A 24,799-nucleotide genomic window follows, 5' to 3' on the forward strand; every position below is an offset into this window, starting at 1 on the left:
ACAGTGGTCACTGGTCTGTAGCAATATAGGATCACATAGGGGCAGAAACAGACTTCCTTTCCTGGCAGTATCTGGGGCTTTCAATTCTACTTCCACAGAAACCCTGGGCCCTCTATTTTTGCTCTCTAGGAGTTTCTTTCTTGTTCATAGTCTCCTCCTCAGTAGACATTAGGGAACATGAGGGAGTTGCTGACATTTCTTAGCTCACTTCCTGTTAGTGGCACAGTTTTGTTTTTTGTGTGTTTTTTGTTTTTTGTTTTCAGAAAACAAAATGTATTTCTTCCTGTCTCCATGCCCTTTTCCTTATCTTCTGGACTCTGCTTGATGTAACAGAATGTGCTGCAGGACCTTTTATTCATCATCCCAGTTTTGAGTAAAATTCTAAGACTGTCATTGCTGTTTCTCAGACGTGTCTGACTCTTTGTGGGTCACCCCATGGACTATACACACATCTTTGCTTCTTACAGGAAAGAAAGAGAACATCAATTCAAACTTCCCTATACAGTTTCTACATCAGCCTCAAAAAAGTTTACCATTTAATTCAAAAGCATCTGCTGAGCACCTACCATGTGTGATACACTAAGGATCCCAGGTTCAAGGAGATCCTGGCCCCCATCTCGGCATGGTGGTTACAGGGTATACAAAACTGGCAGCACTCACCAAACTGTACACTTAAGATATGCTCATTTTATGTAAAATATACCTCAACAGAAACATAGGCTATTCAAGGAAAGACAACAAAAATAAACATTTAGAGTTTACTACAGCTGGCATAATAATTTCAAGTAAGTTACATCTGTGATGTGACTTTGACTACCCTATGTGCTATTGTGTATACAGCCCTGGATATTGGATGAAGTAGATGGGCCCTCTTTATGGAACTTGGAATGTTAATATTTTGTAGTTGCTATAAATGTCTATTATACCATTTCATTAGTTGTATAAATTACTTTTAATGGTGGCACATATCAATAACAACATAAGCTTTTAATTAGCAGACATGGGTTCAAAAACAAGTTTTCTCTGTGATTTGGGGAAAATGACCCAAATCTGTTTCATCTGTAAAATGGAGTTAATGTCGTACTTCATAGCATTGTTGTGGTGACTAAATGAAAAAAGTGCCAAGTCACAGTAAACGTCCCCTCTCTCATATCATCTCCTCCCAACACCTTTTGATGTCATCTTTCATCAAGGCTTTTTTTTTTTGACCAATTATGAATAACACAAGAGAATAATACTGGCCTTTTATAATGATTCATAAGTTTCCAGTTCTCAAAGCATTGTACACTTAACACATATAATCTTATGCACCCATTCATTCTTATCGAATATCTACATGTCAGGACCTGTGCTAGCCTCTAAAAATACATAAAAATATCCTGTGTTTATGTAGTTTGCATTTTCGAAGTGAGGTAAGATTATACATATATATATATATGTATATGTACATAAAATCAGGTGGATAAAATTTCTTTGAAGACAAGGTGAAATGTGAGAATAATGGGCCAACAAGACATGCAGGTGGCCACATGAAGAAACTTAGTATCACTACTTAACAGGGAGATGTAAATCAAAACTATATACAATGAAGGTTTCAACTCACACCAGTCAGAATAGCCAACATCTATAAACAATAAATGCTAGAGAGGGCGTGGAGAAAAGGGATGCCTCCTACACTGTTGATGGGAATGTAAACTGGCATAGCTACTATGGAGAACAGTATGGAGGTTCCTTAAGAAATAAAAATAGAGCTAAAATATGATCCAGTACTCTCACTCCTGAGCATAGATCTGAAAAAAATAAAAACTCTAATTCAAAGATACACTCACCCCAGTGTTCACAGCAGCACTATTTAGCTAGCCAAGATAGGGAAGCAACCTAAATGTCCACTGACAGATGAATGGACACATACACACACAAATACTATTCAGCCATAAAAAAATGAAATACCATTTGCAGCAATGTGAATGGAACTAGAGATTATCATACTAATATCAGAAGTAAATCAGACAAAGACAAATATCATGATATCACTTACTCATAGAATCAAAAAAATGATATAAATATTTATTTACAAAACAGAAATAGACTCACATAGAAAATAAACTTATGGTCACCAAAGAGGGATAAATTAGGAGTTTTGTAATAATAGATACACACTACTATATATAAAATAGATAAACAAAGACATACTACATAGCACAGAGAACTATATTCAATATCTTCTTATAACCTATAATGGAAAAGAATCACATGTATATGTATGTGTGTGTGTGAATACTGAATCACTTTGCTGTTTACCTGAAACTAACACAATATTGTAAACCAACTATACTTCAATTTTTAAAAAATAAAATTTAAAAGACAGTGAGTGACAAGACTGGTGTGGAGTTTGCTATTTTATGTAAGGATCAGAGAAGTCATCCCTATCAAAATGGCATGTGGGCAGAGAACAGAATAAAGCCACACACATGGATATCTAGGAAAAAGAATTCCAGCAGAGAGAATAGCTAACTCAAATTCCAAAGTGAGAACATGCCTGGCTTTTTTGAAGGACAAGAAATCAAAATAGCAAGAGTGCAAGTGAACATGAAGAATCCTAGGTGAGTAACAGATCAAAGGCACATAAAACCAGCTTTGTTTTGTAGGTCATAGAAAGGATTTGGGCATTTATTCTCAGTGAGATAGGAAACCACTGGAGAGTTTTGATCAGGATGTGATGTGATTTTACTTTTAAAAGGATCACTCTGGGTATGATAGGGAAGACTTTAATGCCTACTGGGAAGCAAGAAGGCTACTGCAAGACTAGGACAGTATTCACAAATCTGAGTTGCACCGTCATGACAGGGCTTTTTAAAATACAGATTGATCGCACAAAAAGATGTTCACAAATGATCATAGCAGCTTTATTCATAGTAGTTAAAAACTGGGAACAACTCAAATGTCCTCTACATATATCCACACTAGGGAGTACTCAGCAATAAAAAGGAATAAACTGAATAAACACAAACCTCAATCCATCTACAGAGAATTACAGTGAGTGGAAAAAAGCTGATCCCAAAAGGTTACTTACTCTATGATACCATTTATGTAACTTTCTTACATATGAAAATGCAATCAGAAAAACCATAGAAATGGACAATAGATTACTAGTTGCCAAGGGTGTGAGGGAGGGAGGTTAGCTATTAAAAAGGCAACCTGAGGGATGCTTGTGGTAATGGAAAAGTTCTGACTGTATCAACATCAACATCCTAAAATCATATAGTCTTACAAGATGTACCACTTGAGGAAACTAGGTAATGCGTACAGGGATCTTTCTATATGGGTTCTTACACTGTATTGAATTCTACAGCTATCTCAAATAACAAGTTTAATTTAAAACAACACTGGAAGTAATTACAACACAGATCATTGGAGGTCATCCCATTTCTGATCCAGGAAGAGCTGAAAATGTGCTCTGCTAACAAGCTTCTAGGCCTAGGATTGCTAGTCTAGGATCAGCCATGCCAATCACACAGAGCAGGAAACAGCTACCCACTCCAGTATTCTTGTGGTTTAGGGACTAATACATTGAGACAAGTATTATCCCTATTTTGCGGAAGAAACTCCAGTCTAAAGAGTAAGTGACTTCTCTATGAAGGGCAGTAGAAACTAAGTAGCAGGACCAGGACTCAAATCAGGTCCTATCAGCTCAGGGTTTGTCTAAGTGAAATTAAGGTCAGAAATAATCTTTTACACAGCAAAAATCAACAACAACATTGCAACTATACTCCAACTTTTAAATTTTTTAAAAAATAAAAAGAAACCATCGTATTTGTAAGGACTCTCTAGTGTTTAACACAGAACAGACTCATGTTAGATCAACAGGACTGCACTGTCCTAAAATCTAAAGTTCAATAAAATGCAGCTTAATTATAAACATTTCACAAACCTTCAGAAATAAACTTTAAAGTGTAGACTTAGTCTCAGTTCTTATCCTGTGCCTTGAACAAATGCTTAAATTCTGTTCCTTAGCTTCCTCAGATATAAGAACTAGGAACTAGTCCCTTTCTACTTAATTCCCAATTTCTTACTTAAAAAATATTTGGGGGTTTTATAAACAGCTACAAGTTAGCTCCTAAAAGTACAAAACCACTTGTTTCCTACCCATATAAGTATTTTATCAAATTGGGCACTTGTCATAGCTTTCTCAAGTTCTAGAAAGCCTAAGTGAAAAAGAAAAATGTGTACCAAAATACTAACAAAAATTCACTGACAACCCATTTAGTAGAACGAATGGGGGTGTAGAAGAAGGCAGCCACAATTTTAAGCAATTCTAGAGGATTTAAAACCTAGTCAGAGCTCTTAGCAAAATCATACGTGCTCAGATTCATGAAATGTTAAAGCAATTACATGAAGTACATACCAGAAATGATTTCCCTGCAGTTAGCTCTCAAGAATTCCACTTTAAAACTCCCTTATACAATAAGCTTCCATAATAGTCTACATCTCCATGGCAAAGATAACAAAACTTGAGAAAATAGGTTTAAATTGCCAAGAGGGCATTACATTAGAAATAAGGAGGAAATTTCTGGTAATGATTGCTCCAGTTACCTGAGATTACATTCATAATCAATCTCTGACCCAGACGTTTAAAACATTCAACATTCAATCCAATGGGCTCCTCCCAAATTGTGTCATCTCTTGTTCCAGGCCTACTTTCCTATAATTAATTACAATTCCCCAAAATAAGTAAATAGATCTATTTTGTTAGAATTACAGAAGCTAAGTTTAAGAAAAAGGGAGGTGAGGGGTGCTTTCAAATACAGATAAAGGTCCCAGGAAACCACAACATAGAACTGAACTAGTTCCCATAAATGCATTTATCAGAAAATAGGAAGTACTACTGTTCTGTGTAGCTCTCCATGGGCTCCTGCTCAGCCACCTCCAGCTTCCTAGTGAGGGAAATTTTAAGACTCACATTTAACTCACAAATCAGACATATAAGCCTCCAATGCCATTCTCATGCCCTGCCAACACAGCCAAAGAATCCTATTTCATCAGAACATCACCCCTGGAAGTTTGGGCCCAGTATGTCACAGAGAACTCTCTCTCCTTTTACTACCTCAGAACATCTCAAAAGGAGTTATTAATTCACTGCAAAGGGAAACTAGAATCCATTTGTTAAGGGAACGGACATGAATTAACTTGGAAATGTTCTTATTTTTCAAAGTATCATCTAGACACACAGATCCCTGTTTTGAAAAAGTACCAAATGGCTAAATTTTTACCTGACAGTCCTATTAGGTTCAATTCAAAAAGGACTCAAGACATAACATTGTTAAAAACATTTATTTTAATACAGTCTATCATAAATAAGTCAGTAGAGGTTCCACTCTGCCACAGATGCATCTGAGAAGTAAGAGCCCTGTGCCATCCAACTGGTGACCGTCTGAACGATGTCCCATCTTTTATCCCAGCCAGAGAGCACACCTTCCATGTTGTTCCTCTGCATTGACTGCTTCCAAAACCAGATGACCAAACAGTCCTTTATCCCCAAAGTAAGCTAAAATGTTTGTGAAGAGGAGAAATAAATTAAACCCCAAAGTAAAAACTTCTCAAACACAGCTTAAGAACTAGAAGATTTTATACATTTATGTTCATGTTTACTCAACCATCAAATTCAGAATTAGCAGGATCAATCTCACTGAGCAAAAAAATCAGAGACCTATTTAAATAAATACAATTTTATTACTTTTAATTGTAGTTACCTATTATAAACAAAAAGGAAAACAGAAATTGAGGTCAATCAAAAGAGTGACATGAAGGATTGATGAAACCAGAAAATAAAGGTACATCCTTGTTAGATACAGGAAGGAGACAAGATGTGTCTTATTTCTAAGTCCTGTTGATTAAAAATGTAGTTTCTAGTAGTAAGTCAACTTAAATAAAATTGCATTACAAAATGACAATATGAGCATTCTATTAAGTTTGTATTTAGAAAGTATTTTCCTTTTGTGTATAAAGCAAACCAACATGCACTTATTTTCAACTTTCAAAAGTGTATTAAAATCTCCCATTAAATCCCAAGTATATTTGCATACAATTAAGATATGAAAACAAAATATTCATTTATCAAGGTCTCTCCCTCCTTGGTAATGAGCATCTAAGATAAACAGAAAAGAAAATCTTCCTTGGCCTTATACAGATAATGGGAACAATCATTCTCCCAGTTAGTTAATATTCATGTATTTTGCCTACATAATGTTTTACTAAGATATTGCCCCTTATTCACTAAATATTGCATTTTGAATAAGGCATTCATATCAAACAACCTAATACACAGAACCATCCTGTGTGAAAGAGGATGGATACTGATGAATGGGGACCTAATCCCAAGGAATCCAACATCTTAACAAGGGAAATACACCAGTAAATCTTGAACCACATTATTTTCATAAGTACTATATAAATAAATTTGTATATAAACAATGAACTTTATATTCCTGAGTTTTACATTAATAAAACAGTTACATTACTGAAAACCCTGACAAATACAAGTCTATTCCTTTCAGGGTACAGACTAGGCAACCCAGGAAGACCTTTTTAGTCAGTCTTCCCAGTATAAGTAGCATAGTATACCAAATTCTGTAACAGGATAACCCTTCTCAGCACTCAGTTCCTTCCTAAATCACAAATACCCCTGGAAAGAAATCAGAAAATGTTCCTAATGACAGAAAAGAATGATCATCACCACCAGAAAGGAGAGAAGCACTGAGATGACAATAAAGACATGAAAAAGCAGTGGGGGGTGGCTGCCTCACTTTGAAAGGTCAACTCTTGGTGAGATATCTGAAGCCAATACAACAGAAGGGCACATCTATCCCCACTTCTGGGTTTTGTATCACCTGGAGCACAAAATGCTGTTTCTCAGCACGCAGGTCCAGTCTAAAAACTGTACAAGAAGAAATGCTTTATCAATTCCTGTCCCAACACCACAAAGAAGTTAGGATCTTTTAATTAAGTTAATTCAGCACTTTCAAAGTGTTCCCAAAGTATCTGGCAGCTACTTCAGATACTCACAGGACAAAACGAATGAAAACAAGCAACAAGCATAATACAAAGCAGAGAATGAGACATGGAACACAAAAAATGAAGCAGTTTCTGCTAGGAGAAGGTGGAAAAGATTTAAGGAAGAGGTGATAAATTTGAGATTGAGCTTTTCTAAAGGTAGGTTTTCATCTAGTGGAAACTGAGGGAAGAAGCATTCCAGGCGGACAGAGAACAAGCATACAGACAAAGGCATGAAAGAATACAGTTTATTCTGAAATTCACACACAGTATCATGTAGCTAGAGCCTGGTTTTCACAGCAGAAAAAGTGGGTTGAAGGAGATGACAGAGAAAGGCTAAAAATTATTATTAAGTTTATTGCTCATACATTATGTGTCAAGCACTGTTAATACTTTACATACAATAATCTTATTAAATTCTCAGGACAATCTTATAAATTAGATATTATAGAATATTACTCAGCCGTTAAAAAGAATTCATTTAAACCAGTTCTAATGAGATGGATGAAACTGGAGCCCATTATACAGAGTGAAGTAAGCCAGAAAGATAAAGAACATTACAGCATACTAACACATATATATGGAATTTAGAAAGATGGTAACGACAACCCTATATGCAAAACAGAAAAAGAGACACAGAAGTACAGAACAGACTTTTGAATTCTGTGGGAGAAGGTGAGGGTGGGATATTTCAAAAGAACAGCATGTATATTATCTATGGTGAAACAGGTCACCAGCCCAGGTGGGATGCATGAGACAAGTGCTCGGGCCTGGTGCACTGGGAAGACCTGGAGGAATCGGGTGGAGAGGGAGGGGGGAGGGGGGGTCGGGATGGGGAATACGTGTAAATCTATTGCTGATTCATGTCAATGTATGACAAAACCCACTGAAAAAATAAATAAATTAATTTTTAAAAAAATTAGATAGTATAAACTTATAAAAGACGAAACTTCATCTTAGGTTAATAGCCTCTTGGAAGTAAGTATTTGATGATAATTTTCAGTCCTTGAAAAATGTTCACACAGCTTGACCAGGTAGTCCCATCTCTGATAGTATTCCCTAAGGTACTGTTTCACTTAGGAAATAACTGGTCTAAGATCAATCAGCTACTCAGTAGCAGACACGTTACCTGAGTCCCCATTTTACAAAAACTAAAACTGATAGTTCAAGGAGTAAAAACTCAAAAAAAAAAAAGCTTGATGGGGACCTCTGAAAGCAGTTTTAAGAGGCTGTACCACAAAAGATTAAGAAAAGAGATGGAAGTGAAGAAAGGAAGCAGGGAGTGAAGACCATTCATTGAAGAATTTTATCAGTAAAGAGTAACAGCATAAATGGACATGTAGACAGCACGTTTGGCAGAATCCTGAAGAAAAAACCTTGCTTTGAGAAAAGGAGAGACTGGCAAGGCAGAGAAGGTGGAGGAAATTCATATCAGATGGCATTGTGCTAAGTAAAGTAGCAGATCATATTATCTGGGGGAGGCCACATGACCCAGTAGAAAGTGTACAGGCCTTGGAGAAAGACATACTCCACCACCCACCGACTGTATGATCAGCTCTGAAGGACTGAAGTAACAATTAGAGATGCTGTATATAAAGCACTTAATACAGTGGCTGACACGCTACAAATGACTGTTAGTAATATGACCATTATTATTCTTCCCATTCTAGAAAATAGTAGCTTAGATTAAGAGTGTGACGAAACAGAAGATCTAGAATAGCAGTAAAAAGTCTGTTAGGACAATCCACAAGAAATGTCTGGGAGACAGAAGGTCAAGGTGGAATTCCACAGCACGTGTGCAGGGGCGCTACTCATCACAGTGCTATGAGTATCAGTCCTTTCTACAGAGCAATTCTTCCTGTTCCAGATTCTGCCTTCACACATACACACACACATATATATACACACATGCATACATATGGTTTTCACAAGTATGTACACACACGTGCATGTGAGTATATGAATACATATACTCTGTGTTAGCTGTGTGTGTGTATGTGGAGGTTATTACCAATGTTTATCCAACACCATCAAGGTTGTTTTGGAGAAAGGAAATTTGAAAGGAATGCATTTTCAGAGCCACAAATGTCTGTACACTGACATTAATCCCATAAGAATTTATCACAAGGAAATAAATCAAAATCTATAAAACCTATGCACATAAAAATGTTTGTTATATTGTTAGTTAAAATACTAAAAAAAACCCTGAAAAACCTAAGTGATCAACAAGTGGAAAATACATGGACTATCAATTCTAATTTGGGGTGAAAAAAAAATCCTCTGTACTGTTGTTAGAATCATACAAAAAGTTCCGCATATCTTAATAAGGATAAGACAGGAATATGGGAATTAAGAACAGTTCAGCTTTTAAAGTGGCAAGATAAGTTAGTTCTTTTCCTTTTAAAACATGCTTCATTATGGATATAACACAGCACAGTAAGTAAAAATTAGGAAGAGGAGAGAAAGCAGTTACCTGATAATGAAAGTTAGACTGGTCTGCAAATTGTTGCAATCTTCCAACAGCCCAAAACTACACCTGACCGATAAAGCTCCATTACAATACCTAGCACTACTTCTCTTCTGCTTGCCATGATTTAGTACTTATATATGAACACTTGCCCTGCGATGCTTATTTGTAAGAGCAGTACCTCAAAACAGTTGGTTCAGGCATTCCAGGATCTGCACCCCTCTTAAATCCTGGGGGAAAAGGAGAGGGAAGAAAGAGAATGAAGACCAATTAAAACTCTAGCAGACAAAAAATTTACAATGTTTTCTTTCTAAATCAATACTTGGTAGCTAGAATAACATCCACATCTACCAGAACTACCTAGATTTACCTGTGCAACAGAATAGTTTTGAATCTTCACTAGAGTATGTGATCATGTGCAGAACTAATCAGTAGGAAAGACAACCTTATTACTGTAATAGTAGCCCTTAGCACACACTATCTTTCATTCTTAGTCATTACCCACAAAAAAGACAAACTACCAAATCAAACTGAATGAAGGACTACAAAGAGTGCTAAGACTGTTTTTTAAAGGCATGTATTTTTTTTAAAACTTACTTTTTATTTTGTATTGGAATGTAGCTGATTAAAAACGCTATGCTGATTAACAAGGCTGTGCTGGTTTCAGGTGAGAGAAGAGGAACTCGATACACATCCATGTATCCATTCTCCCCCAACTCCCTCCCACCCAGGCTTCCACATAAGGCTGAGCAGAGCCCCTGTGCTGCAAGGTAGGTAGGTTATCCACTTTAAATACAGCAGTGTACACCTGTCCATCCCAAACTCCCTAACTATCCCTTCCCCTCATTCTTCCCCACCCTACACGATTTGTTCTGTGAGTCTGTGAGTCTGTTTCTGTAAAAAATTATACTTTTTTAAAGAAAAAAATTGAAGATATTTTATCCCCATGAGCCTCTCTTTACAAAGCAACCAAAGATTGGTGATAGAGGGGAAAAAAACTTCAAGCTATTGTTTATTAAATCAATGCTCTTATTACAAGCAACAGCTGTAATCAGACTAATCAGCATTTAAAGATGAACCCTGACCCTGTGTTTGGGGAACCAGAATCTTTTATAATGGGCAGGGACAGCATGCCTCCCCTTGACCCTGGTATTATTTTCCAAAGCTGTCCACCCTACAAACATCCTTAAAAGCATGAACAAAGGGTGGTCACTGCTTCTGCTCACAAGATTTGTAGAAATTCAAGACACTATGGAGAACTGTCTTCCAACAGGTAACTCACTAAAATCTTTTTGTTGGTAAATGTCCAAACATATGCTTTATCGGGTCACTGTCCTATTTTATAGCACTATATTCCCACTGTCCTTCCAGAAGCCCTAAAAGGTTATGTTTGAACCTAAACTACATGAGAAATTCAATATGCACTTGCAAGGTTTTACTGAGATCTAAAGTGGATAAGTAAAGCATGGGAACTAGGTCAGACCTAAAATTAAGCTTAGATACAGTATAAGGAAAAAACAATGGTTAACAAGGACAAATAAAAAGATAGCCTTAACATCAGTCTCCACCTGAGCTAGACACAGGGCACCAGCACTAAACAGCAGGATTACTGGTAACCCTAGCAAAGAGAACACAGCCAGTGTGCACAAAATGGAACATAATTTTAGGGTGGAAAAGAAAAGCATTATCTACTCTTCAGACCAAAACCTTCCTTATACAGATTTTAACAACCAGCTGAAGCTTTCTGGCAACAGAAAAGGAATTTCAAAAAGGAGAGGCGAAAAAGGTACCTGAAAAAGACTTACAGAAGAGCAAAGAATCCACACGGACAAAGAAAGCAGGAGCAGAGTAAAACTGGACCCAACATACACAACAATAGAAAAATGCCATAGAACAAAGATGGGGAAGAATCAAAGGCCCTTTAACTTCCTTCCTTAGCTAAAAGGACAGCTCCTCCCAGTGTTTGCCTAGCAAAACTGGGCCCTTCTACAGTTAAGTGAAGGCTGGCAAGGAGGACAGTTGGGAGAAGGAGGGGAACAACAGCCTGTAAGAGCAGGCTACTTGCTCGCTCTAATTTTCAACACCTACACAAAGTTACTAAAATCCAGGGAACTAATGCTTCTTTTAAAAATGCAGTACTTCCCTGGTGGTCCAGTGGCTAAGACTCTCTGCTCCCAAAGCAGGGGGCCAAGGATCCATCCCTGGTCAAGTAACTAGATCCTACAAGCTACGACTAAGAACTGGCACAGCCAAATAGGTAAGTAGTTTTGAAAAAATGTGTTGTAGGGACTTCCCGGGTAGTTCGGGAAGCGGTTAAGAATCCGCTCTCCCACTGCAGGCAGTGCAGGTTCAATATCTGGCAGCAGATGTTTCACATGACCACGGTGCAGCCAAACCCCGCCCCCCCCCCCAAAGTGCGTTCAAAATAGGGGAAGAAAAGGGTCTTTTCAAGCCCTGCATTCTGAAGTATCTCCAGGTTATTAGTTGGCTTGCAAGTCATGGGGAAATGGGAGCCACAATTGCCTACAGAATATCCAGCATAATCAAACGCTCCATCAAGGCTGAGTGAATGTACTGCGTTTCACAAAAGACATGACACCTAAAAAACATAAAACCAAAAACAAGAAGCAGCATCTAGTTAAAAATCATAGGATTGTGAAATGTGAACCGGAGTTTTACAAAATGTCAAAATCTACGCTCAAACTGACAAAGGCGAAACGCTATCCACTCCATCCTACTGCCTGAACAAGGCAATCAGTTTAAAATTACAAAACTACCCCAGGCGAGAAACAGTGTAAAGTCTCAATGTGTGGTCCTAGGCAAAAATACGTGCCTTACCATTTTCAAATTTCTGCAATACAGCATGGTGGTTAAGAGTATGGGCCTTGATGGCCCACTGCTTGACTTCATAGCTCCCCCATTTGACAGCTGTGTGGCCTTCAGCGAACAAAACTGTTCTATGCCTCGGTTTCCCCGCGCGTAAAACCTCTACCTGCACGTGAGAACGCAGAAGCATCCAACAACTATTGTCATAATCATGCCTCAAGGCAGTGGCATACCCATGAGACTTACGAACCTCTTTCCACTTAGGCCTACCTAAGTGGAAACTTCCCGGAAACACACCTAGTGTCCAACTATGAATTAATCACTTTCACACACATCAGGTCTTCAGGTCCACGGCATATCAGGACTTTTCAGGTCCCCCAAATCCTGAAAAGTAGGTCACCTCTTGCTTACAGATGTATTAACAGCATGGGAAATATTACGTGACTTGTTCAAGACCAGAAAGGGAGGGGGGGGGGGGGGTAGAACAAGAACATGAACTCAGCTTAGACGGACCACACCTGACCAGAGAGCCTCGAAAGACGTGCTCGGCGTGGTTGGGTTTCTCCCTCACGCCTCAGGCCAAAATGGAGTCTCAGCATCCGCAACCCCTTCCCTCCCGTCTCCTACCAGGTTCTTCTCCCACTGACCCAGGTAAATCACGAGAGGAATAAAACCCCAGCGGATGGCAAATTGTCCTCCCTTGAAAAGCTGCTGCAGCCTCTGCTTGGCCTCCTTGCTCAGCTTCACCATTGCGACAGGGCTGGCGACAACCGTGAGACAACAGGAGCAAACGCGTCAGGAATCGGAACGAAAGGAGACGCGCACGCGCCACACCGGCCTTTACGGCAGGAGTCGTGAGCGTCGCCAAACGAAGGTCGCAATTCACCGCCCTTAACCTGCCTCGCCCCTCCGCGGCCCCGCCTGTGGAAAGCGCATGCGTTGTTGATTCTTTTCGTTAGGAGGTTCAAGTTCCTTTTGCACTATTTAGGAATTGTCAGGTTTCTTTGATTGCTGGATGCCTGGGGCAATGCTCAGGGGATTCCTTCAGCCCGGAACGCCCTTTCCCTTCCTACAGCCTCACCCGCTTTTCAAAGTTTATCTCAAAGTGTTTTTTTCTAACAGGGAAGGAACATTAAGGACTGAATATTAGTCCCAACTTTTATTCTCACTTGCTGTGTATTCTTGGACAAGTTGTTTAACTTCCCTCTTTATCAGTTTGTTTCTTCAAACTGAAGGTCGATCTGAAAGGAAGATCACAAAAGCGAAAAGTGAACGTGAAGTCGCTCAGTCGTGTCCGACTCTTCGTGACCCCATGGACTGTAGCCCACCAGACTCCTCCATTCATGGAGTTTTCTAGGCAAGAGTACTGGAGTGGGTTGCCATTTCCTTCTCCAGGGGATCTTCCCGACCCGGGGATCGAACCCCTGTCTCCTGCATTGCGGGAAGACGCTTTACCGTCTGAGCCACCAAGGAATCAAGGAAGGTCACAAACGGACGCCCGACAGAGCGTCTATTCATATCTTCTTTGACTCCCAAAGTATCTGGTTGTTTATTTCTACATTTTAAATTACTTGTCAGCATTCTAAAGTTTGGGAAAGTTCGCATGAAAATCAGGACGTTTTCAGAGAAGTTGGCGAATTTCATTGCAGTCAGCACCCATCTTGCCCTCCGTTTAGAACTGCAGTGATCCTCAGCCCTGGCTGCACAATTGGCATCATTGAGGAGATTAAAAGGCTCCCTCCTGCTGGGGGCCAACTCCTACCAATTATGATTAGTTGGGGGTAGGGCCAGGCCTTTGCTTACCTTTGAAGTTCTCAACTTCTGATTGAGTAACTGCCCCTCTGCACTTGGCATTTGGGCTTTTGACCTCAAGGTTAGGACTTTTTTTTCTTTCTGTATTTATTTATTTTTAATTGAAGGATAATTGCTTTACAATATTATGTTGGTCTCTGCCATGCATCAACAGGAATCAGTAATAGGTATACATATGCCCCCTTCCTTTTGAACCTTCCTCCCACCTCCTACCCCATCCTCCTCCTCTAGGTTGTCAGGGAAGGCTAGGAATTCTTGATTAGTAAGGCTTTAAGAGATTTTTACGTCTTTGACCTTGGTGCCTTTCCTGACTCACCTCAAGATACATTATATTTTCTTTTAAATTCTCTTTTTTTAAAAAGAGTTTGAGTGAAAGGTTGTTTAAAACAAGAAGTTCCAAACCGGAAGTGGTTAAAAATGCTCACTCTTTTAAATTCTTAAGGTGTTCCTGGCGCTTCTAAAATTTCCCTGGTGGCTTTCTGGACATTCCTGTGCCTAGCTCATTACCATGATAATAATAACCAGTCTATTCTGTCTGTATTAAGTGTTTTAAATACAAAATTAGTCTTAATCTTCAAAAGAATTTAAAGCATTAAAGCTTATTTTACTAATTCTTTTTTTTAATATTTATTTTATTATTTGGCTGTGCCAAGTCTTAGCTGCTGCATTCAGTTCAGTCGCTCAGTCGTCTCTGACTCTTTGCGACCCCCTGGAATGCAGCACGCCAGGCTTCCCTGTCCATCACCAACTCCCAGAGCTTGTTCAAACTCATGTCCATCGAGTCGGAGATACCATCCAACCATCTCATCCTCTGTCATCCCCTTCTTCTCCTGCCTTCAATCTTTCCCAGCCTCAGGGTCTTTTCCAGTGAGTCAGTTCTTCGTATCAAGTGGCCAAAGCTTCAGCATCAGTCCTTCCAATAAATATTCAAGACTGATCTCCTTTAGGATGGACTGGTTGGATCTCCTTGCAGTCCAAGGGACTCTCAAAGCGTCTTCTCCAACATCACAGCTCAAAAGCATCAGCTCTTCAGCTCTCAGCATTCTTTACAGTCCAACTCTCACATCCATACATGACCACTGGAAAAACCATAGCCTTGACTCGATGGACCTTTGTTGGCAAAGTAATTTAATGTCTCTGCTTTTTAATAGGCTGTCTAGGTTGGTGATAGCTTTTCTTCCAAGGAGCGTCTTCTAATTTCATGGCTGCAGTCACCATCTGCAGTGATTTTGGAGCCCAAGAAAATAAAAGCTGTCACTGTTTCCATTGTTTCTCCATCTATTTGCCATGAAGTGATGGGACCAGATGCCATGATCTCAGTTTTTTGAATGTTGAGTTTTACGCCAACTTTTTCACTCTCCTCTTTCACTTTCATCAAGAGGCTCTTTAGTTCCTCTTCACTTTCTGCCATAAGAGTGGCATCATCTGCGTATCTGAGGTTATTGATATTTCTCCCAGGAGTTTTGATTAGAGCTTGTACTTCATCCAGCCCGGCATTTCGCATGATGTACTCTGCATATAAGTTAAATAAACAGGGTGACAATATACTGACTTACTCCTTTCCCAATTTGGAACCAGTCCAATGTTCCATGTCGTAGTTACTGCATACAGACAGGATCCTTTTTTTTAAAGTGCAACACATGGGATCTAGTTCCCTGACCAGAGATCAAACTCGGGCCCCCTGTATTGGGAGCAGAGTCTTAGCCACTAGACCACCAAGGGAGTCCTTTACTTTACTAAATCTTATAAGAAGTAAACTATATATATTATAGGCCTCCTTTTACAGGTCAGGAAACTCAACCTTTTATCCAAATGCCTGATACATAGTAAGGGTGCATTTCTGTCAGTGAAACTGAACAATGCCATAGTCATTTGCCTTCATCAACATTCATGGAGCTATATGCTAGGCACTAGATATGTATGAATTTTTTTTAAGGCATTGCCTTTAAGAACTTCATACTTGGGTGGAAAAGATGAGTAAATAAATTATTCCAATATACTGTGAATGTGCTAAGTTTCATGATAAAGTTACACATAAAATATGATGGAAAGGCAAATGGAGGACACCTTACATTGCCTAGAGGCAAAGAGGAAATAAATTTGAACTGTTGAGGTAAAATCAAAAGGTCTTTTTGGCCAAATGAATGTGGAGGGCAGAGTTGAAAGAGGTGGTCAAAATGCCTGCCCAGTTATAAATTTGTGCAACTTACTAAGTAAGCAGTCTCACTCCTTGGTCTCCACAAAGTCTAAAGTATATAGATTCACCTTCACAGTGATTCCTATAGATAGGGATGGGGATTCAAGTAACATCGTAATGGCTGGAGGTGCTGCAAAACTTCAGTACTGAATTATATATATATATATATAATGTACACACAAGAGATTCTTCTATTATAATAATAATAATAATCACCATGCACTTGTTACTATGTGCCTAGAAAGAAATGTAGAGAAATACACTTCAAACACTTTGTAATAGTAATTATCTCAGGGGATGAGGGAGGAAATTAATGGAAATCTTTACTTTTCATGTATTTCTCTATAATATGTTGCTTGTTTTTCATAATGAGCATATATGACGTCTACAAAAAAAAAGGTATATTTTAAAACAAAATTAAACACTCTAAAGACTCCCCATTGCCTTCAGGATAAAAGATTAAAGAGTTATTGCACAACCTACATGTTCCTTGAAGGCACCATATTATCTTTCATCTCTGCTCTTACCGCTGCCAGAAACCCAGAAACGCCCTCCCAATTTCTTCTTTAAGGTCCATTCAAATGTTTTCTCCAGTATGTAATTCCCCTGACTTGCTCTTGCCCTTGTCCAGGGCAAACCAAACACTTCCTCCTGGTGCCCCCACTCTCAAGTTGACTTGTCATTATTTATTTACATGACTATTTCCCCAAATAGACTACAGGCAGAGACCCTCACAAATCTCATATCCTCAACTACTGTATATATACCACTTGTGGACTTATTGAATGAATTTCATCAGGAACTAACAGCCTTGGTTAATTATGTTACTCAGTCAGCAATAGAACAGGTATCTAAAATGCTTATTTGTAAATTTATGATTAGAGATATCCTTGGCAAAAGAATGGACATTTTCCCTCCTGGTGGACAATCCATTAGAAATAATACTTACTGGGCACTTACTATAATGCATGCACTGTGGTTGCTCACATACCTTAACTTGAATCCTCACAATTCTGTGAGCTGGGGACTGTATTAACAACCTCATTTGGAGGAAACTGAGGCACAGGGAAGTGAAGTAAATTTGTCCAGCTTCATAGAACTGATAAGTAGTGGGAGTAGGGTCTTTATCCAGATGCTCTTACACCAGAACTTGAATGTTAACCACGTTGCTACACTGCCTTATAGGAGAGATGTAAACATAGGACAAAAGAAAAGAAGTCATGTATTCTCAAAAAATATTTTCCTCATGCTGTGATAGATAAAAGAACTCTTTACCTTGTACTGGGGCAACACTTACAATTAGACCAAACGCTGGCCAGTGACCCAAAGGGATGCTGACTGGCTGAACCAATGAGAGGCTCTCTAAATGAGATCTGAACTCAAGATAGAAAGAAAACTCTGACCAAAGCTGGTAAAACAGAGAATAGAAGACATGAAGTAGTAGAGGGCGCAAGTCAGCAGAAACCATCAAGTAGAGAATATTGAGGTATAATGATATTTAAAAGCAGAGACATTACTTTGCCAACAAAGGTCCATCTAGTCAAGGCTATGGTTTTTCCAGTAGTCATGTATGGATGTGAGAGTTGGACTGTGAAGAAAGCTGAGCACCAAAGAATTGATGCTTTTGAACTGTGGTGTTGGAGAAGACGCTTGAGCGTCCCTTGGACTGCAAGGAGATCCAACCAGTCCATCCTAAAGGAGATCAGTCCTGGGTGTTCATTGGAGGGACTGATGCTGAAGCTGAAACTCCAATACTTTGGCCACCTCATGCGAAGAGTTGACTCATTGGAAAAGACCCTGATGCTGGGAGGGATTGGGGGCAGGAGGAGAAGGGGACAACAGAGGATGAGATGGCTGGATGGCATAACCAACTCGATGGACATGGTTTGGATAGACTCCGCGAGTTGGTGATGGACAGGGGAGCCAGGCGTGCTGCGATTCATGGGGTTGCAAAAAGTTGGATGCAACTGAACTGAACTGAACTCATCTCATATTCAAGACCTCAGATAAAGAATGACATGCTTTCTTGTTTTTGGTAGGAAAATAAGATAGTCCCATCTAGAGTTTGCTGTGGCCTGAACAACCTTCCGGTCCCCAGCTTTATTCCAAAGTTTGTAAGCCTGGCAATGCCATGGTTCCTGTTCTGTAATGTACAGGAAAGTGGAATTAATCAGTTACTTTACAAGTAACTGGTCTCAGCTAATTATAAAATAACAGAAAAGGGGTGAAGGCATGAAGGTGAGAAGCTCAGGGGGGAAAAATCAGCTGTCAGGCTTTCACCAGCAACATTCAGAGAAAAGATAATATTGTTTTCTTAGGGGGAAAAAAAACCTCTAGAGAGGATTAGATGGTTGAACTCTTTAAGGCTGCAAGGAGGAGAGAAACCTACAGAAATATGGGTGGTGTACATTTCTGGCATCACAGCCAGACTTTGCAGAAGAACAGGAATGACTCCTTTGGATGTCTATTTACACATCTGAAAAATGGAAAGGGAGTAACTACTAGTAATGGGCTGAATTCTGTGCCTTGCCACCCCCACACCACCCCAAATTCAAATGTTGAAGGCTCAACCCCCTGTGGAGGGGTTTGGAGAAAGAGTTTTTAAGAAGGTAATTAAGATTAAATGAAGAGTTAAGAGTGGGACCCTAATCTTACAGGGCCCGTCCTTATAAGAAGAGAAAGAGACAGCAGAGCTGGCCACGGGCACACAGAGGAAAGGCCCTCTGAGGACACAATGAGGGTCTACACTGTCAGTGCTCCAGAAGGGCTGAATGCACACAAAATGGCTTATAAATGTGGGTGAATGAAACAATGATGTTCAGATTCAGAATTCAACAACCACATACCAAGCAGTGTGAGGGGTGCAAAGAACATGACGTTTTGGAGGACTGGAGATGATGTCCATGAAGGACCAGCCACCTCCCTGCACCTCGATCTAGGACTCTGAGCCTCTAGAACTCTGAGAAAACACACTTCTGTTGTGTAAGCCACCCAGTCTGTGGTGTTGTGTTATGGCAGCCTGAGCAGACTACTGAGCCTAACTCTGTTAGGCTACCTAACAGAGCTGTGTATAAGAAAAATTAAATCAGATTACGGTGAAGTGAGTGAAGTCGCACAGTCGTGTCCGACTCTTTGCGACCCCATGGACTGTAGCCTACCAGGCTCCTCCGTCTATGGGATTTTCCAGGCAAGAATACTGGAGTGGGTTGCCATTTCCTGCTGATGTGTTAATAAAAGTACCATGTGTTGGGCACCTCCCTGTGCCCGATCCTTCAGGGACATCATCTCCAGTCCTCCAAAACATCATGTTCTTTGCACCCCTCACACTGCTTGGAATGTGGTTGTTGAATTTTGAATCTGAACATCATTGTCTCATTCACCCGCATTTATAAGCCATTTTTTATGCATTCTGTCATTCTGGAGTATTGAGTACAGATAATGTGCAGTTCCTTGTGCTATGTGGATCACTATATGTGGAGACCCATAAGAAAATGAAGTGCAGTCTTCCACTTAGAGACTCTGTGATCTGGTTAGACAGAGTAAGACAAATACATCGAGAAGTTACTTGTCCATGTGACTGGTCTTTGGAAAAACAATAACATCACGTTAAGATTAAACACAGGGACTCAGGGGCAGAAGCTCTGTGTTTGAATCCTGGCTCTGTTACTTAGCTGTGTTAACTTATTTAACCTCTCTAAGTTTCTGTTCTCATCTACAAAAGAAGATAACAATAATAGCCACCTCAGTGACTCTAAAGACGAAGAGATAACACACCTGAAATATGGGGCCTAACTAAAAGACTTAAGCAAAGATAAGCTATTTCTATCCTTGTTTGTTATCTGCCTCTTTGTTCTTAATGGTTTCTATTTCAAAGATGGACCTTTGCCAGTTTTTTCTCTAGTTCTAATTTCATGAGTGTATCAACAGCCTTCCAGGAACTGGCTGCACCTACTAAATACAGAGCCACAGACTGGGAGAGGGACAGACTAATGCAACGTGAGATAGAGTGTAAGCTCTTCAAGGAATATAGTTTATACTTTGTGTCCATTGAACCTGAATACAATGCTATGCCATGGAAGGAACCTAACTATATCCACTGCTACAAAGAAAAGAACACAGAGTTAGAAGTCACATGGATCTGAAAGCAGACTTGCCAAGGGTTGAATCCAACTCTGCTGTTTGCCCAACACAAGAACCTCAAGAACTAGTTGATAATGTATCAGAAAAAGTAATTAATTCACCATGGATACCAGGAAAACAGGGCCTATTTTCCAAAATGCAGCCACATATATGTACCAAAATGAAAGAGGAAAAAATATTTTACCATGCATCTTGTTTTCTAGAGATGGTATATTTAAAAATATGTCAATATTCAGACACCGTGTGATTTCTTGAGATTTTTAACTCTTTGTCCTCTTTTTTTTCTGCTAGGGTGTTTTGGGTGGATAGATAATTTCTTATTGCCATGCTACAGGTTGGGATTCATGTGTATATCAAGCAAGCATATATGTGGAATACAATTTCCACAAAGAAGAGATTAGTCACAAAGTATCACTGGGATATCAACCAAGTGTAAGCTTCTGCCAGGAAGAGGGAGTTTCAGAAAAGTGTCCTTCTCAGCTCCTGCTCACAAGGGTTTGGGAATCTTATTTGGGAAGACAATGCCTATATCCTTGAAAGACAAGAGGGTGTGGGGTGAAGGCCGGATGTGTAGAGCAGACAATACAATGTTATAGATATTTGGATGAGAGCCAAGTCACAGAGGGATGGATTCTTTGGGGGTACGTCACAGAAGAGAGCCTGAGCTGACTTCTGATGGCTGGGGATAAGGGAGACTAGAATAAAGAAATGTCAGAAAAAGCAGGATCAGGAGGAGAGAGAGTGAAATGTTTAAGGTGGAACACAAAGCTCCAGGCAAGAAATAGAGACCGAGTTATAAAAAGAACCTAAATGTCATGTTAAGAAACTTGGATTTTAGCCAAAGTGTAGCTGGAAAGCTGCTGAATTATTTCAGAGAAAAAAAAATTCACAAGGTGAAAGCACTTTATTTTTAGCGTTTAATTTTTTTTTTTAGTTTTCTTGATTTTGTTGAAAAGGGAATAAATTCACATAGTCTAAATTTAAAAGGTACAAAGGGTGTCTGGTGAAAGGTCTCCCTCTGCTTCTGTCCCCTGCTCCCCATTTTTATCCCTGGAAGCAAATCAATGTTACCGATTTCTTATATATTCTTCCAAAGATCTCTATGCTTATGCAAGCAAAGACACACACATTCCTCCCCGCCCTTGTTTTACAAATGGGATACAGTCAGAATTACTTACCTTAAAAAATGTAATTTAGAGACTATTTTATATGAATACATAAAAAGATTTCTCAATACCTTTTTAAAAAACAGATGGACTGGTACAAAAGAGTGTAATTCTACTTCTTTCACCCTTTGTTGGGCTTCCCAAGTGGCTTAGTGGTAAAGAATCCACCTGCCAAGGCAGGAGACACAAGAGATCCCTGGGTCAGGAGGATCCCCTGGAGGGAGGAAATGGCAACCCACTCCAGTATTCTTGCCTGGGAAATCCCATGGACAGAGGAGCCTGGCGGGCCACAGTCCATGGGGTCGCAAAGAGTCGGACACGACAGAGACTCAGCACAGCACAGCATTGCACTTTCTCGCCCAGTTCTTCTTCTTGTAGGCAACCCAGTGTGTCTAGCTTTGTATACATCCTTCCAGAGATATTCTAGGCATATGGAAACAAATACAAACTCACACATTCCCTCACCCCCTTTAAAAATATACAAATAGGATGCATACTGTACACTATCTCACCTTTTTAAAGTATTTCTTAGAAATGCAAATAAAGTCTTTATTTGAATTAATGGCATTGTACCAATCTCAGCTTCCCGGTTCTATCAATTTATCAAGGTCATGTGTAACTTACTACTGGGGGAAGAAAGGTGAAGAGAGATTTCCTGGCCCGCAGAAACTCTCTGTATGATTTCGGGAACTTCTTGGACGTCTTAAAATATGTCAAAATAAAACACATTAAGAATATTTCCGGGGCTTCCCTGGTGGCTCAGTGATGAAGAATCCGCCTGCCTGTGCAGGAGACATGGGTTCCATCCCTGGTCCAGGAAGATCCCACATGCCTTGGAGCAGCAAAGCGCTTGAACCACAACTTTTGAGCCTGTGCGATGGAGCCCGGGAGCTGCAACTAGTGAAGCCTGAGTGCTCTAGTGCCCGAGCTCTACAAGAGCAGCCACTGCAGTGAAAAACCTGTGCACCGCAACTAGAGAGTAGCCCCTGTCCCCACAACTCGAGAAAAACCCACACAGCAACAAAGACCCAGCACAGCCAAAAATAAATAAAATTTTGTAAAAAACAATATTTCTTAGCAAGTATTCCAGATCAGTACATAAATAGCTTCCCTTTTTACACACACATAGTTGTACTTTCCATAAATAAAAATATTTATTAATAATTTAATATTTAACTTGTCCTCTCTGAAGGCTAGTATTTCACAGATTTCCTTTAAATTCCTGAAAATGAATGTGTCCATGCCTGTGTACTCAGTCTTTGACTCCATGGTTAAGAGTGGTCCAGGTACCAAACTATGTAATCATGATAAAGATTCCAGCAGGAAGTCAGGGGCTGGAGAAGCAGGGACACCCAGTTCTCATCCTAGTCTTCTGCTCACTTAAACCCTCTGTTTTGGCTCTCATCTGCAACACTGGGATTACCTGCCTTGGTTACCTTTCAAGTGTCTGGAGGGTTAGACGGGATGACAGATAGACAGCTATTTACTTAAGTTGAATCCACTGTAAAAATAAAAGGTTTGGCAAGTGTGACTATCACCTATATCAGAATCCTCTACCTACAATCAGAAACAGGAATTGTCTTCACAGACATAAAGAACAGATTTGTAGCTGCCAAGGGTGAGCGGGGATCGGGGAGCTACGTGGTGGGAGTCTGGGGTTAGTAGATGAACTATTACATATAGAATGGATAATCAACAAAGTATAGCACAGAGAGCTATACTTGATATTTTATAATAACATATGTGGGAAAAGAAACTGAAAAAGAATAAATACATATATAAATACTATATATAAAGCTATATATAATAGTATGTGTATATATATATATAAAGCTGAATCACTTTGTTGTACACTTGAAACTAAACATTATAAATCAACTATATTTCAATAAAAATATATTCATTAATTTTCAAAAGATGAGAATATTAAAAAGAATGATATAATGGTATAACTGAATCACTTTGCTATACAGCAGAAATTAACACAACATTGTAAATCAACTACATTTCAATAAAGAAGAAGAAAAAAGGAGTTATAGCAGACACAATCTCTGAGTGTCAAAGAAAGGTGCAACTTACCCCATATTATTTTTGATTCAAAATAAAATTATTTCCTGAGCCCTCTGTTTTCTAATCCAGTCACTAGTGACTTCCGGAAAGGGTGCCACACAGCAATAACGATTTTTAAAAATTGCATTTAATAGCTATTCTGCCTCACTTCAGTGCACAGTTTAATAACCCATCTCACCTGGAGTAGGAAATGGCACCCCACTCCAGTATTCTTGCCTGGAAAATCCCATGGACAGAGGAGTCTGATGGGCTACAATCCATGGGGTCGCCAGAATCAGACACAACTGAGCCCACATGCATACATAACAGATTGACAACTTGGCATTAGTACATTTTGTAGGTAAATCATCCTGTTGGACACATCAAGAAGCAATTTTAGTTCAAACCCAGACATTCTAAAAGGGTTTCACTCAAGGGGGATATTCAAAATGTTGGCCTCCCCCATCAGAATGGCACCTAAAGGCCACATTGGTTCATCTGGGGCTGGGAAAGCAGAGTGCAGGTTTTATTTTTGTTTCTCATTTTTCCTGAGAGGGAACTTCATGTTGAATTTCTCCAAGAACAAGACAAGGTAGCCAACACCCACCTTTACATTTCTTCAAGCTAAACATTTTCCCCTCAGTATTCTATGGTGCAGAACTGTGAAAGATTCAGCACCCTTTTTTCTAATGAAATGCGTGGCTTTTTGTGCAGAGTTGCTTGCTGCACACAGCTTGCTCAAAGTAGGTGCCCATTATCCCAGCAGATTAACACCAGGTTATTCAAATCTTCATGGCCTGCTGGTCACTGGAACCACACTGATGGTATTCACCAGGTAAATGGCGATGCCCTAGGATCCAGGACTTCTACAGTGCCCTCTGCCTGGAACATTCTCCCCCTACTCAGCCCCTCATTGCCTTCAGTTCTCTTCAGAAATACAGTCTCTCAGAAGGGCATCCCCTGATCACCTAACAGAGAACTCCCCTTCCCCATTTCTCTCTAGTCTATTTCCCTCTAGTCTATTTCCCTGATTTTACTTACTTTCCTAACACACACTACAGGCCAGGGGATGCAAGGCCACCAGAGGTCCTA

The 24,799-nt window shown here is 39.7% G+C and overlaps 1 protein-coding gene across 1 annotated transcript; it reads right to left on the reverse strand.

Annotated features, from left to right (window-relative positions):
- Nucleotides 1–5,312: 5,312 nt before the first annotated feature.
- Nucleotides 5,313–13,185, reverse strand: TOMM7 (translocase of outer mitochondrial membrane 7). Its single transcript, XM_043872671.1, has 3 exons — nucleotides 12,991–13,185; nucleotides 9,699–9,747; nucleotides 5,313–5,545 (listed from the first exon to the last, which is right to left on the reverse strand). Exons 1-3 carry the CDS (start codon nucleotides 13,091–13,093, stop codon nucleotides 5,530–5,532), a joined length of 168 nt encoding a protein of 55 aa, XP_043728606.1. The 5' UTR covers nucleotides 13,094–13,185; the 3' UTR covers nucleotides 5,313–5,529.
- Between the last annotated feature and the right edge of the window lie 11,614 nt (nucleotides 13,186–24,799).

Source organism: Cervus elaphus, chromosome 18, assembly GCF_910594005.1.
Source record: "Cervus elaphus chromosome 18, mCerEla1.1, whole genome shotgun sequence".
Taxonomy (NCBI): Eukaryota; Metazoa; Chordata; class Mammalia; order Artiodactyla; family Cervidae; genus Cervus; species Cervus elaphus.

Bases quoted from the DNA above. Each gene is read 5' to 3' on its own strand.
- TOMM7 (XM_043872671.1), bottom strand. From the start codon at position 13,093: ATGGTGAAGCTGAGCAAGGAGGCCAAGCAGAGGCTGCAGCAGCTTTTC. The intron at 9,748-12,990 runs GTCAGTGGGAGA...CTTTTCCCCCAG, and splicing joins TCCTCTCGTGATTTACCTGG to GATTTAAGAGGGGTGCAGAT.